Here is a 16404-nt window from a genome sequence, read left to right as displayed (position 1 = left end):
TCTTGCAGGGTACACTGAAACCATATTTCTATCAATCTAAAATAGAAAGAAAAATGTTTTATGAATACAGTGCCTTTTCTATTATTATTTTTCAAGCCACAATAACGAAGCGGCAAACACGACGTGCATGGGAATACTGTTTTGAAAAGATCTGCAACAAAAAAATGTGCATTAAATCGATTTAACCAGTATCCGGTCTCACATTAGTTTCTGAAAATATTCAAAATACTTATTACATTATGATTTATAACGGTTATTAAATTTCTCCCTTTTTAGCAGCAACCGAAGCTTAAAAGCCTTCATAGATATCCATGTACACAAGTAGTGTTAGCAACCTTTTACAGATTCTGTGACCAGCTTTTTAATCAACACAGAAAACGTACGCATTATAAGTTAGAAAAATCTTACCGTTCATATATTGACAGAGCATCGCTCACAGGCTAATTCAAGGCATTTATTCCCTCTACTTTGGAGAAGGCCTCTTGTGCACACTCCCAGAATACTTCGGACACTGGATTTCCCTCAGAGGAACAATTAACGTTATACATATAATCATGCTGCAATACTACAAGACAAAACAAGTGTAAAAATATCAACATGCAATACAAAGTCTCCTACTGGAAGGTGACTTATTATCTCAACTGCAGTATAACATAATGATCTGATATCTGTCAGTGATGTATGTACAATAATGTATTATATGTACAATATCTTATATCATAAAAAATAGTACAAAGGTTTGTACAAAGAAAGAAGGAGCGGGCACGAAATTCTTCTTATTTGATATTTGATCCCATCGTATGACTTTTTCTCTTGACCTTACAGGGACAAAAATATCGTTCTTACAGAGGTTGAAAAGGTATTAATTGGGTACAAAGTACTAAAAATCTGACCTTTCGTCTCGCCATTTGTCATTGACCTTCAACTGACAAAGTTATATGTTGATGGTTTATATTTTTTGCCATGTTTTCTTTTAAAATCTTTAGCCGGTTAAAATGATACTAATGTGGCACAATTTTGCGGCAAACAGACATACAGAGAGACGGACAACCGGACCAACAATAAGATGTCACCAATATTTTAATTAATAAATTAATGTATCTATCAAATTGTGGTTATAACAATATGCAAATTAAGTAACATTTCAAAAACGTTTTGATTAAAATAATAATTGTTTTGAATAGGTCAGAAAATGATTCAGTTTTCGTACTTTCAAACAATATAACTCTTTGAAAAGTAACAAAGGTATATGATCATCATCACGTCAACAACATATCCAACAATCTTTCCAAACGCGATTGCATTGATCATCAGTATCTTGTAGGATTCGTCGTAAATTTACATTATATCTCATAAATTAAACGGGGGCCATAAAACATGTTTTCAGTAACCCAAATTTGTGGCATGCACTTGTGTTATCATTAGATTGACTTATATAACCCAAGTTAATGTTGGCGTAAAATGACTAAATATCAATATTTCTTCTTCTTAATGCTTCTTTAAAACATGTTTTCTCGTTTTCTTTCTTGTTAAAAACTGAACTTGGATATTTCTTCTTTTTTCTTTGATTGTTAAAACATAAACTGTTTGAGTAAAAACTATGGTTAAACACGCTCTACTTTTTGCTCAAAAATATGTTTTGTTTAATATTTTAACATTGTTAGTGTAAAGCATGAGAAATAACATAATTGCAGAAAGATTCTGCTAGTAATGAATAACTTCAGTTTATCATACATGTAAGTGACGTTTTATTTTTTTATTTATTCTTTTAATGTATTTGAACTGGAATAAAGAAGTTTTAATAAAATATGACAATGATAAAGATTTTAAGCTACATGCCACTTTATTTTATATCCCAATGGATATCCTTTATTTAGTCTAAGGTTCATTACACGTTTCAGTTAATTTAAAACTCATTTATGTACTTGTTTCTGCGGAGCAGAAAACAAATTTTAAAAATTAAATCATTTGTTTTAAGAATGGTTTAAAGGACGCTATCTTTATATGTTTAATAAAAAAAAGTTACATATAATAAGCTTGATGAAAAAATATGTCAACGAATATACATACTGTATCTGTGCTGGGGGTAGGAGGTGTTAACTCCCAAATAGAATCCCAGGTGCACATTTTCACATGCTGAGTACAATTCCTATCTCTTTGAAACATATTGGACACATTCTTTTATGCCTTTAATGCATATTTTTTGACTAAGTCAAGGACCATAACTCTGGTCTTGTAGAGAGAAATTCAGAGAAAATCCCAGGTGCACAAACTCACGTACTGAATAATATGACTTCAGGTCAAATATTCTTAAGATACATGCAACACAAATTTTTAAACAATTTGTGTGTATTTTTTCATTTAGTCAAGGACCATAACTCAGGTCTGACTGAATGTTTTTCAATACAGAACACCAGATGTCAAACTTCACATGCTATATAATAGTCCTGTAATGTTTTACAACTTAGGTAAAACAATTTTTGAGTTACATGCGAAACAAACTTTAATACCCGATAAACGCATTTTGAATGAAATAGCGGCTCTATAACTCTGATCTAGTTGAGTGAAATCCCAAAATAATCGCCAGGTGCAGAATTTCATGTGCTCAAAAATATTCATAAACTGTTTCGGTCAAAGGCTATAACTCCGGGCTGTGAGAGTGAAATCCCAAACATAACATCACATGTTGAATAACATTCCTGTAATATTTTATGACCCTATCATTTATTCTGTTATGTTCTTTTATGGCTATTTTTGACTAAGCCAAGTCTTTCTGAGTGAAATCCAAAACAAAACTAAAGGTGCACATTTCCCAATGCTGATCAACAACCCTAGGAGATTTGATAACTCTAGGTCAAATACTTTTTGAGATATGTACCACACAAAGTCGGAAGGACGGACATTTTGTGACAAAGTCAAAGGCCAGTTAGTGAATTCCAAAACAAGACCCAAGTTGCACAATTCATATACTGATCAATAATTCTATGAGGCCTGATGACTCAATGTCAAAAAGGTTTTGAGATACGCGCGATTCCAATTTGGACGGACGTACAATCGGACAGGCAAACCTTTATTGGGTATTTACTTCGTTATCAAGTACAAACAATGGAAAGAAAATAACCAGTAAGCGGTGGCGGAAGGAACAGAATTTACCGTTACCTATTGTCCTCGGTACCCAATAGATGTAGTTTCGTTCGCTTGGACAGACTTAAGGACAAGGGCAAATCAAAGTAAAACTACCCTTCCCCCCCCCCCCCCCCCCACCACCAAAAAGGTGGCTTTCTTTTAGTTTGTTGTATGATATAACGCGGCTCAACATGGTTAAATTCCAGCATATCTGACCTTTGAATCATGATACACGAAATAATAAAACACGCCAACGCCTTCAGTACGTTATGAGCGTGATGCATTTTGGGACCACATCTATCGTACCTTCACTGATTATGCTTGACGGATTATCGTTCTAAAAAAAGAGTGAAATCTTGTTTTCAACTGTTTTGTTTAATATCTCTTCCAGCGTCGGACAATCTGTGACGATCTTTTCAACACACGAGGTGATTTTTTCTTCAGTCTCTCGATTACTGAACTTAATAATTCGCGTCGTTTAAACCTAATCTCAAGGTACTACTAGTATGTCAATACGTTGAGATACAATATGTTTCTTTTTTGAAACAGAAACAAACACAAAGGGAGAAAAAAATATAATGTATGGTTATTAAATGTGTATCGTGAAATATACGAGTTCAGCGCGACTTTTGGAAAGCAGTATTATTCCGTGAAAGAACGAATGCATATTTCTCAATGCAAATCTAATAATCTATTTCTTATACACAGATACTACATATGTAATGATTATATATTTTCTTCAGCGTTAAAGAACTTTAAAACGCGACGACACGCATAAAAATGACGTCACAAAAATGCTACGGACTCGATAAGATATTTGAACGTCAAGATGTTGACATTTCAGTTTCCATTGTAACTTAATGGAGTTAACACTTGGGTATGTTAAAATGTATGATATTTGATCGGCTGGATTAAATGGTAGATATAAAAAATGCCATGCATTTTTAAAGAAGAAAGTAACTTTTGAAATCCTTAATTACTCGTGCAGTTTTACTTTCCTCATAGATATTATGTACTTTGTAATGTGTATTTATTGTAAACTCATTGGCGAGGTGTTCATATTAAGACATGTTCAGTACCATACATTTGTTTCCATGAAAATGGTACCTAGCCTGACTTTTTCTTAAGAGACCCGAAATGACAAAATATGTTAAAAAGGAGTCCTCCGTCACTAAACATTTACCATCTCTCATACCTTGAGAAACAAGATCAATTTTACGACAGCAAACTCATTTTACACAAATTCTGAAAAGAATATTATAGCTTGTTGGACGTGTTTGTGCCCGCTCGCTTAGCTCAATAGGGAGAGCGCAGATCTACGGATCACGGGGTATTGAGTTCGATCCCTGGGCGAGGCGTATGTTCTCCGTGACGATTTGATTAAAGACATTGTGTCTAAAATCATTCGTCCTCAACCTCTGATTCATGTTGGGAAGTTGGCAGTTACTGGCGGAGAACAGGTTTGTACTAGTACAAAATCCAGAATCCAGAAACACTGGTTAGGTTAACTGCCCACTCTTACATAACTGAAATACTATTGAAAAGCGGCGTTAAAACCAGAACAAACAAAGAAATTGACGTGTTTGTAAACAAAATGCGAAAATAGTTATACATTTAGTAATTCGGACTTTCATTATTCATGTGACATTAATTATTCGGTTGGTCATCAATCCAATATAAGGCATGCTGCAAATTGGGAGCCATTTTTCTATGAAATCCTATATATGTACTTAAAGTCCGTAAACAGAAATAACGACACATGATGCTTTAAACGCACATATCAATGTGATTCCAGTTTATATTTCTTATATTATTTGAAGTGTAATAAAGTTTCTTTTTTTGTGACATATGTTTTTCTGGCTTGAACCGTATGCCAAAGGAAACAAAGCGAAGCTTTTTATCAAGTTTTATGCAAGAATAAAAAAGAAACACTAAAATATATTCTAGACTAAATAATTAAAAAAAAGGCTCAGTCCTGTGTTAGGTCAGTAATGGGAAAAAGCATAGTATACTTCCTAAAACCATGAATTTTATTTTTCATACATTTGTATCATCTGTCTGTATGCACATCTCCAGCCAGGAGATGCGAGAGAAAACGTACGTATGCCTACCTGCAGACCTGCGTCAATTCTGTAAGTATTTCATCGCCCTTGATAATACCATCACTGCAGCATAGTATCAATTATACGTCTGAAATCCGAAACATAATCCTCTCGTAAACAATAGCTAAATCTTCGAAATATATACGAAAGTCTTTGACAACTGGACTCATTACCTGACGTTGCATTTGTCACAGCGAGTATTGCCCAACAATGAACAAGAACTGAAAATATACACAGAATAAAAATGATCAATAGACCTTCAAAATTATTAGTCTAGACACATTGGTACACAGTGGTATGAAATAAACAAGGTTTAAAAAAAAATCGTCAATATCTACACAAAATTGTGGAGTGAAATTCAGAAACCAGATAAATTTTCAAAAATAAAGCTGAAATAAATTCATTTGCAATATCTCCAGTATCGTCTGAAAATGGAGAATCACGAGCTCAAAATATACAGATTTTTGTCCATTTTGTTCTGTCGTGAAAAAAGACATCGAAAAAGTTCCAAATATCGTTTGGGGAGTTTATGACCGTGCCGGAATGTAAAGAAGGCGACACGTCATAGTTGAAGTGTTTTTGATCCTGTGCTTGTACAACATTACGACAGAACGAAAAGACGCAAACTAATAAAATTTGCGACAGAATGACAGACGAAAACAAAACCGAGTGACAACTGTCAATCTTTACGTGATTTTTGCACGGACAGAAGCATATTCTTTAATTTCTTTACACCGTGTGGTAAAAGTTAGGAACTTGAGATTTAAATATACACAGTTAAATTAAAATCATATTTGATATCATAAAATATTATATTATAATAAGACAACAACAACAATGTCTGTACGTCAGAATTATTACGTTTTAGCGTACAATGTCATAGCGGTCACACACAAAACAGGCAAATATCTGGTATAACGGATGTACATAAAACTCGTTGATACCATGTTAGAATCAAAATAATTTATCGCAAACATGCTCTTGAATGAAATCATTGACGTTTAAATACGTATTAGTACGAGTACGTATTATTACGAAGGCGCACACAAGACATTGATGGCTTCATTCCGTCGTACTGACGCCTGTAAAAAAAAAAAAAAAAAAAAAAAAAAAAAAAAAAAAAAAACAACCCCACAACGAATATGGCGTCTGCCCGCATCTGAACGGAAAGGAGACAATTTCTCCGAGAAAAGACGACATATTTTAATTGTCGTCTTTCTGATTGTACGTAGTATCGTTCTTTCGCTTACGGCAGTATATAACAAATAAAAGGAATAATACAAGTATTGTGTATAAACGTCTGTAAAAGCCCAAAGTAATGTTTGTTACAAAGACTGGAGATCGAGGTCACTAACATATCTGAAGGGCTTCTGCATAATTATTACACAAAAAATCGTTTAACATGCTAATTTTGCATAAAAATCATGACACGAAAACTTAATCCGGTACAATTTTTAGTTACTATTTTGTTGTTCTTGGAAACGGTCAACATGTTTTAATACAGGGCCCACCAATCAACATCACTACAAAAGCATGCACTTCATGTTTTAAAACGATCATTCTTATTTCTCTTTATTACAGACGTTCACAAACGTGTTGACCTGCTTCTAAGTATGAATTCTGTGAGAAATTAAATTAAAACACACCTATTGATATTTCCAAAAATCGTTGATATGATTTCAAAAAATAGATAATGGCACAAGTTGCATGCGATTCAATACATTCATGTCGACGAAAATTCCACAGTCAATTTAAAGGAGATAAAACAGGGATTGTTGAGGAGATGGCAGTGCGTTTGGGGTGGGTTATTTAATATGTCATGTTTTACACTATGGGTTGGATAAGAACATTTTTATGCTACCAAGAAGATTTTATGGAAGTAAGAAAATGTAGATACCCACTGTCTACATGCATAAAAGTAATTCGAATCTGGCAGAGCATTTTAAAAATAAAAATCATGCATTAGCAACATGTAAAATATCTTGTTTTTACATGATTTTTCGCCGTTAAAACATGCCCAGATCCAGCGAAAAAGGTAGTTCATATGCAAGAATAGACGCCAACTGATAAAAGGTCGTACTTCATTCTTTTGCGAGTCCAGAACGATAGACCGAAGTTGGCGAAAACAGCCACAATATAGGACAGGAATCAATTCATCTTTTTTTATTTCTACATTGTGTGATAAAATGGATTATGCACGAAGCTGAAATATATTTACATTTTCCTTTAGCCTTTTTAAGGTTCTTTCTTCAAATTAAATATGTAAATTAATGGATCTAACTCTAGGTCTTTCTGCTAAACCAACCCAAACGTACAGTTTATACTTTATGGCATTACATACACATATGTATATCTTTACTTACGACAGACTATATGTTATGCAGAAAAAAATATAATAGATCTATGTTAATATCGTAATAATTACACAAATAGACATACGTACGACAAAGCCTTAGTTCATGGTGTATGTTATATATTTACTTATAACTGTTAGATAATCCCTCGAAATTAATAGTCATATATGTAATTAGCAGATATTGTCCGAAAACTGCACTAAAAAGTATATACTTCGTTCGTAAGAAATCTTGACACATTTCTAAGAACTTTACTGTTAAACAGTGTGCAAAAAATAAATATAAGATATACTTACTGGTTAGGCTACAAGCATTTTGATATCACCTAAATGTCACTTTAGTTACTACAGTTTTATTCCAGTCAATGTTTAGTCTCTTGATGAAGGTTTCTTTTAATTATCTCGAAAAGTTATGTAAATGTCGCCTATCATATAAGTTTCCCATCAAAATGCCAACACGAAATCGGAATTATGATATTTTATATTGTTATATTTTGTGTATAAATGCTGATCGTTTACAGTCGGTTTCATCATCACATATAATTTGAAAGGGCTGGTTATTATATACCGAGATAAGCGCAGTAAGTGGTCATTTTGATAACATTTTGACGATATCATTTTAACCATCCGTAGGGCATGAACAAGACAAAATAATAGCTTTTCCAAGCCGTTATTAAAACAGCTTGCAGATGAGCGTGACATGATTTTTACCATAAATGCATACATTCCATATCCTGGGACTACCTCTGAGACCGATATAATTATCATAAAATGAGCCGTGCCATGGGAAAACCAACACAGTGGGTTTGCGACCAGCATGGATCCAGACCAGCCTGCGCATCCGCGCAGTCTGGTCAGGCTCCATGCTGTTCGCTTTTAAAGCCTATTGGAGTTGGAGAAACTGTTAGCGAACAACATGGATCCTGACCAGACTGCGCGGATGCGCAGGCTGGTCTGGATCCATGCTGGTCGCACACCCACTATGTTGGTTTTCCCATGGCACGGCTCAAATGTTGCGTTTGATCAAGGTATTTCGAGTTCCTTTTGTAGAGCAGGACACATTTTTAATCAAATTACTAATATTCATAGTGTGAAGGATGCCTGACCTGTTTAATAGTTAAAAGCTACCACAGTTTCACTAGAGTGGCATAATATTTGCCTTTCCTATCCATACAACATTGCCATTTTCAGCTGGAAGAAGAATGTGTGAATTGTAGTTATACTCATAGATTGTGATAAATATCTGAGTAGTGTTGTTTTGCGTTAAACATTGATATACAGTTGTTTTCTCCAAGTTAAATGATTGTATATATATACAGACATTGTAAATTCAAAACAGTCTTATCATCATGTAAAGTATCAAAATTGCCTGTTATTGATGTTTAATTGAGTATCATAGCTAATACCTGATGCTTTTCAGCATGCTCTTCCATCATACATTTAGTTAAGTTTTATAAACTATATTTTGGATTTGTTTCGACAACTGGGTTATCTTTATTATGAGTTTGTATTATTTGTCGTCAGCAATTTTTTTTTATCTAAATCACAGTTATTTTTTTCAATGGCAGCATATAATTTATAAAATGTAAGAAAAGTCAAGCTCTGATGTAAAACCTTGAGGAATCGCTGCTTGAACTAAAGTTTCATTTGCCATTTTATTGTTTCGTCTGGACCGTTGGCTTTTTTCACCGTGGCCCAGTGGTTAAGGCGTCCGCCTCGGGATCGGGAGGTCGAAGGTTCGAGCCCCATGGGGAGCGTTCGTCCGGGGATGTTTGTCATGGGACTCATTCCGAAATGGCCGGTTCGTGAGCCGCGAGCTAGTTAAATGAATGGTTACCGATTTCTATCCGCCTGGCGCCTGGCATAGTGGTAGAAGTTGGGAGGTAATTGGTACGCATAATAAAAGGTGTCTCATAAGTCAAATTGGCTGACCCTTTCAATAGGGGTGACACTATAATAAACAAGACCTTTACCTTTACCTTTTATATATATCATTGTTGAAAGAATCAATATGTATTGTTTGTTCCTCATTTCCTTCTTCGAGACCGTAACTTAAAGGCAATATTTCCGACAGGAAGGTATTTGGAAAAGTTATTGTTATATTCAATAGACAATTGATTTAATTAGATAAATAATCAGCATGACATCTTACTCTTGATATTTTTTTAAAACGATAATTCAAATGCAAGTTTATGATTTCCTTTTTTTTAATAGCCAAATTTACCTTAAAATACTGTCGGCAGAGCAAATTTAAAAATCGTACAAATGAGCAAAACTTGCACGAACATTTGGCTGGAAGAGTCAGCATTATCCGAGATGGCAAGTAAACGTTTTTGAATGTATTTAGTGTAATACTAATCTTGCTGTCCGTTAAGTCATTGAATTTTGTACCAGACTAGCCCAATTATTCAGATTGATTTGATGTGAAAATCTTTTCTAATGTTATTTTCTATTGTTTTTGATCCCTTGGTGCATATCTAAGACAAAACTGATATCACGATACTACGATGCCGAACGGCAAAACCACGATAGTGAAATGTCAAAAGTACGACTGTGAAAAGTTGATTATATACAACGATAAAAGATCAAGTATTCGCTACGGTTAGAAGTTCTATGAAGGTGCAATCCCGTGCTTAAATAATACAAGGGAAGGGCACATCGGGTCTTTCTTCATTAAAAGCTGAAAAATCGCCATGCCCTGAATTGTGTTATTATAACATACTAACATACAAGTACCGTATTGATAAAATCTGTAAAAAGTTTCCTTGGAAGCATAGAATGCAACCAAAAAAGAATAATAGCAGACTATATATATATATATATATATATATATATATATATATATATATATATATATATATATATATATATATATATATTAGCTTTTTCTGTAGAATGTAAATTATATCTAAACGTTTAGAGTATAAATAAATGACACATCTGCGTCTTTCTGTGGAATATACATACTCAAGTTTGTTTTACAGTACGTTTTCCTGTGGAAAATGGGCCTACGATTGATTCGTGGAACGGGCTCCGACATTGTCTGTCCTGGTTTATTTGTTAATATATTGCACAGAGGTAGCAATGAACCTTGTACAAACACAGGGATTGGAATATATTAATCGGCCGTTGTGGTAATAATGCGTGTTTGATAAATGAAGTTTTGGCTAAACGATGTTTTACTCAAGCGAATTGACGACTTAAGTTTGTACCTGGGAAACGGCTCAAGAAATAATGTCCTAGATAGTATAAACTTTTGCTGTTTTGAAAATATATGTTACTCACTATTCCTTCCAATACGAGTTGTAAATATAATAATAATAATGCTGTAACACCTAACCTTTATTCTTCTTGACCCAAATGTATGAATACTTCTAATTTAAATCAACCAAAATATGATTTAACAATATCTTAATGTACTATTTGAGTCTATATGAATTATTGAACGAAAGTATAGAAGTTGTTAGTTAGTTCAAAACGTAACTAAATCTTTGATGTTAAATTTTGATATTTCTTAAATATTGTCCAGTACTGATCAAACTTACCAGGAATTATGGAAGAACAGTTGGATAAGATGTTCCATAGGGTCAAAAGCCTTTCACCTGGCCTGCCTGAACTCAAAGTGTTTGTGCTAGATAATATAGTAAGCAGCCAGTTATTTGCCAAGTTTTATACCTTTGATGGCTACATTTATCTTATTTCTTCAATGGAAATGAGAAATAATTTCTCATTATGCGGAAATGCTATCAAAATTGATGTTCATCGACTGTCATTTAAAATAACTTAACATAGAGTCAAACCATTTAGATCAAAATGACACAGCACGTCCCTCTACCTTAACTGTAATGAGCGAAAGATGTCTTCAGTTTGCTTACATCAACTGACAAACATATTTGTAACTTGTAGTCACGAATTAAGATGTGTTGCCGCATGCAAATACTTCATTTGTTTAACTATATTAAATAAGTACATAATATTTCATTATCGCACATCGCTTTAAAACAGTTAACGCAACTGATGTATTCAGAAAGTAATGTTAAAGGTGAGAAACTGACAAATTTTGGAAAATTTGGACTTAAAACAATTCCAGATTATTTGAAATATTATGCTGAAAAACTAAAAGAAAATGAAGCATTTGTTTTTGCTTCTGGAGAAAGAAAATTTTGGGATGTCGTTAGCTGGAAAATGCTTTATGAAAACTCATTTTCCACTGCCATGTCACTTGTACAAATTGGAGTCAAGGAAAGAGAGTTAGTGGCTGTCAACTTGAGGACATGTCCGGAATGGCTATACATAACGTTTGGTGCGATGATGGCTGGAGCAATACCGGTGCCTATTGCGTTTGTTTACGAGGACGGCAGTGACATTATTGAAGTAATGAAACGGTTAGAGAAATGTTCAACATTAGTGATGGATCCAGGATGGGACGGAGAAAACTTGAAAATCATCAAAAGGCTTGTTAACTCTTGTAATGACAGTGGAGAAGTTGAATGTGAACAAATGCCATACCTGAGGAACCTAATAGTTCATGATCCAGCGAATATCGAACCACAGTTTAAATGCAGACGATTGGATGATCTAGTGAATGAAACGGATAACGAAATCAAGCTACCACCAATAGATGAAGACGAGATAGCGGTGTTGTTGCAGACATCAGGAAGCACAGGAATAGCGAAACTGGTTGCACATACTCATAAATCATTATTATTGACGTGTTTGTTTCAAGACTGTGGCTGGTTCACTCCGGAGAATGTGTACTTCAATGACCCCCATTCACGTGGATTGGAGGACTGCCCTTGTCTTGTCTCATTGGTCAGAAACGTGTAACAATTTCTGGATTCCGAAAGCCACCACAAGATGCGATATCTGAGATGATTGAGATCATTGGTAGAGAAAAATGTTCGTTGTTTTCGCCTTGCCACCATTACTTCATGCAATTATGAAGCAAAAGGTATAATTTTAGTATTCACTTAATATTTCCTCTATCACTAAGAAAACATTACTACTCATTATGCATTTAAACGTCAACTTTTAAATGTTCACTATCCTTTATAATATGAAGTAACCGGTGTTGTTCCAATTCCAATTAATTATCCATTTCCCTTAAATTCATTTGTGAAACATCAGGTATTGTTCAGATGTCAGCTAGTAATAAATAAATAACTGTTATTATTATAATTAGATAACACTATCATATACTGTTATTATTATTTACATAGGATAATTTACCACGTGACTGGCCGGTGAAGATGATCCTCACTGGAGGTCAGCCACTAACAAGAAGTATAGTGTCAAGTATTGGAAGTGTTTGCAAATATCTATGCTGCGGTTACGGGCAACCGAATTCATATTGATGTCCTCAATGGTTGTCGACGACCCCGAACAATTTACAGAATATGCGTGTGGAAGGGTGGTAGCAGGACCTGGCTTAGAGGTTAAAATTGTTGATGACAACGAACAGATAGTTCCAGTGAATACAGGGGGTGAAATTTACATCCGTAGCCCTTGTATGTTCAAAGGTTATTTCAATGATAAAGTCAGAACTGATCGTGTAAAATCAAAGGATGGTTGGTACAGAACGGGCGATCTTGGTAAAATGAATGAAGACGGGTTTTTCTATATTGATGGAAGGAAATCAAATATAATAATATCTGGCGGCATAAATGTCTTACCGGAAGTTATGGAACCTGTTATAAAAGCTTGCCCAGGCATTGAATCCGTTGTTGTGGTACCGGTTCCAGATGATGTCAGCTACCAGTTGCTTTGCGTAAGCATAGTCCCAAAACCTGGAAGTGGACTAACTGCGGCACAAGTTCAAACCTTTTGTGAAGGTTTACACAATGATAGAAAGGGTGTGTTTACAGTCCTTCCGAAGTTTTATCTATTATTTGCGAAGTTTCCAGAGACAAGAACCGGTAAGACGTCGAGAATCGAATTGGCAAGAATTGCTGCAGCTTCCGTAAAAGGATAACAGGAAAGAAAATGTTGATAAAGAGACTGGGTATCTGAACATAGCCTCCTATAACCAGTATATAGCAAAATGAAACACACACATATACGTATACCATTAGACTGCATAACAAGTTGTCAAGACACTCTTAATATAAACTGTTATACTGTAAAATGTTCTTTTTTATTCCATCGAAATCGAAGACCCCGAAAGCATATCTTGTAGTTCATCACTTATTTTTGCACTCATATCATTTCACAGTTTTCATTCAATCATAAACATCATCAACATGCAATGGGCATTGTCTCAAAACATTACTAGATTCTAAGCAGCCTTTTAATCTTCTGCGTCCATCTAGATATGTTTTGCAACTGAACCTCTCGCCTAAAGCTGTATCTGTTCTGTTGCCGCAACTATTGCTAGCTTAGCAATTATGCACATTATAAAATTTGGTTGATACGTCTTCGAAATAATGATGTAGTCTGACAGGAAACCAAACAATAAAAACTATGTTGGCTGAGTTCTGTTAGCTTCGGTTTATCGTTCAGTTGCCTCTTGTCTTTAACCCCTAGTCTGCTAAATTTTTAAAATAGACTTGTCCATCATTCAATTTGGGCACTACCACTTACTATTCAAAGGGGTGTTAAATAAAGATTTACTGACTGAATAGCAAACAGTGCAAACCATGTGCAGGCTGACCTTGGTCTGCACTGGTCTCAAAGGCAGAATCACTTGCCGGCAGCAGGCTAAAGGTAATCCGGAGCGCAGTCGGAACGGTTATATTCTATGTCGTCCGATACAACGTATTTTTTCTTCTTCCTTTTTTTTGTCTGCGAAACTACGTCTCTTCGTTCTTGCTCTTGAGCCAGTAAGATTAAACGAAAAGATACAAACTAACAAAATGTCGTCAATTTCTTCTTTTTGTGTGCCGCAGAACGGCCGAACTAAAGGACACAGGACCGATGTCGATTGAAAAGAACCAACATATAAGATCTTTGAGAAACAGAAAATTAAATACTGGTACCCTGATTTGAAACGAATTCATCTTTGACATAATTAATACATAATGCTGTTTACAGGAAATTGATGTACAAATATAGTAAACTCTGAAATAGATAGATAGATAGATAGATTTATTTCGGTAAGATAGATTTATTTCGGTAAGGAGTGCACATACATGGACAATTAAAAACAACATGTATAGTAATTACAACATAATAACATAATACATACATGAAATTAAAAATAGCCATGACAGGCACACCGTCACCAAGGATTACACAAAAAAGAGAAAACTCTTATTTCCACTGTGGTCCTTTGTGTTGGTGGCATGACATAGAGAGGCATAACAGAGTTTACAGAATTATGTGACTAGATGGAAATTGAAGTATGTGACTAGATGGAAATTACACAGCTATATCAAATAGAGAATTATGTGACTAGATGGAAATTGCACAACTATTTCAAAAAGTAAAATGCGAGCTTAAATTAAAATGTTCATACATCGAAGGCCATAAGAATAGTTATTAAAACACATTAAATAGTTATTAAAAACATTAAAGTAATTATGCTAAACTGTCTAGTAAATAATTCTTTACTAACGTTTTAAAAACAGGTAATTTCTCAGTCTGTTCTATACTAGCAGGCAATTTATTCCATAGGGAAATACCAGAAAAGAAAAAGGACTTTACCCCAAAACCTTTGACCTTTGGAACAGCAAAAGCACCTTTGTGGCTTAACCTTGTCCTATATGAATGAACAGTATCCTGTGATAAAATTGTCTCCCATGTAGTCCGGGGCTAACCCATTTTTTATCTTAAAAACATGACACAGGATAATCTGGTCTACACGTTTGTTGACTGGTAACCAGTTGATAGATTTAAATTGCTCTGGGCCAATGTGCGACCTAGCATCAAGGTCCAGAACAAACCTCATTAACTTATTCTGTGTGGTTTGGAGCTTGGATTTAAGTAACTGAGTCAGACTATGGTATCATATAGAACAGGCGTAGAAATATTTTTCGGGTTTAGGGCCATGGCAAGAAGTTTCTTGGTGTGTTGAGTAAGATAACGTTTCTTCCAATATAGATATTTTAACCTTGCGTTAGCCTTTTTTAATATGGAGCGAGCCACTGAATCGAAAGATAGGGTCTGATCAAGGGATGCACCAAGATATTTGACAGTAGAAGTTGGTTCAATAGTTGTACCATTACATGTAATATCAAGAGTTGGATTTGACCTTATTCTATGTTTAGACACAAATAAGATTGACTCAGTTTTACCTAAATAAAGTGACAATTTATTATCTACCAACCATTGACTGACAAGATGCAGGTCATCTTTCAAAGATTTTTCTACAGATGACTTACATTGACCTGAAACAAGTATACCAGAATCATCTGCATATAACAATAGCTTGTTTTTAACCACAGTTGACATATCGTTGACGTAAATTAAAAATAAAAGAGGGCCTAGTATGGACCCCTGTGGAACTCCACAGGTAATGGGAGCAGAAGCAGAATGAGTACCAGAGACATCCACCAGCTGTTGTCTTCCTGAAAGATATGACTGAAACCATCTTAAAATGTCATCACCAAGTCCCGCTGAACGAAGCTTCATAATCAGAATGGAATGGTCTACTGTGTCGAAAGCCTTTTGGAGATCTAACAGAATTATACCTACTACATGACCTTTATCCATCTCCATCCTTATATAATCTGTTAAATGAATTAGGTATGTGTCTGTTGAGAAACCACTTCTGAACCCAGACTGAAATTTGTACAGTAATTTGTTTACCTTGAAGTATGATTCAACTTGGTCGTATACAACCCTTTCATAAATCTTGGATACAATACTCAGAATTGAAACTGGGCG

General features: G+C 34.7%; 1 protein-coding gene across 1 annotated transcript; it reads left to right on the top strand.

Annotated features, from left to right (window-relative positions):
* Positions 1–11585: 11585 nt before the first annotated feature.
* LOC123562409 (crotonobetaine/carnitine--CoA ligase-like) lies at positions 11586–15033 on the top strand. Its single transcript, XM_053527464.1, has 2 exons — positions 11586–12404; positions 12817–15033. The coding sequence occupies exons 1-2, from the start codon at positions 11599–11601 to the stop codon at positions 13550–13552; spliced, it is 1542 nt and encodes a 513-aa protein (XP_053383439.1). The 5' UTR covers positions 11586–11598; the 3' UTR covers positions 13553–15033.
* The last annotated feature ends 1371 nt before the right edge of the window (positions 15034–16404 follow it).

This window comes from Mercenaria mercenaria, chromosome 2 (genome assembly GCF_021730395.1).
Source record: "Mercenaria mercenaria strain notata chromosome 2, MADL_Memer_1, whole genome shotgun sequence".
Taxonomy (NCBI): domain Eukaryota; kingdom Metazoa; phylum Mollusca; class Bivalvia; order Venerida; family Veneridae; genus Mercenaria; species Mercenaria mercenaria.
This window is presented reverse-complemented; position numbering and strand designations above follow the sequence as displayed.

What these genes read in the sequence shown, in the direction of transcription:
- LOC123562409 (XM_053527464.1), top strand. Translation starts at nt 11,599, where the DNA reads ATGTATTCAGAAAGTAATGTTAAAGGTGAGAAACTGACAAATTTTGGA. An exon ending in GTCTCATTGGTCAGAAACGT is followed by an intron (nt 12,405 to 12,816) that starts GTAACAATTTCT and finishes ATTTACCACGTG; the next exon opens with ACTGGCCGGTGAAGATGATC.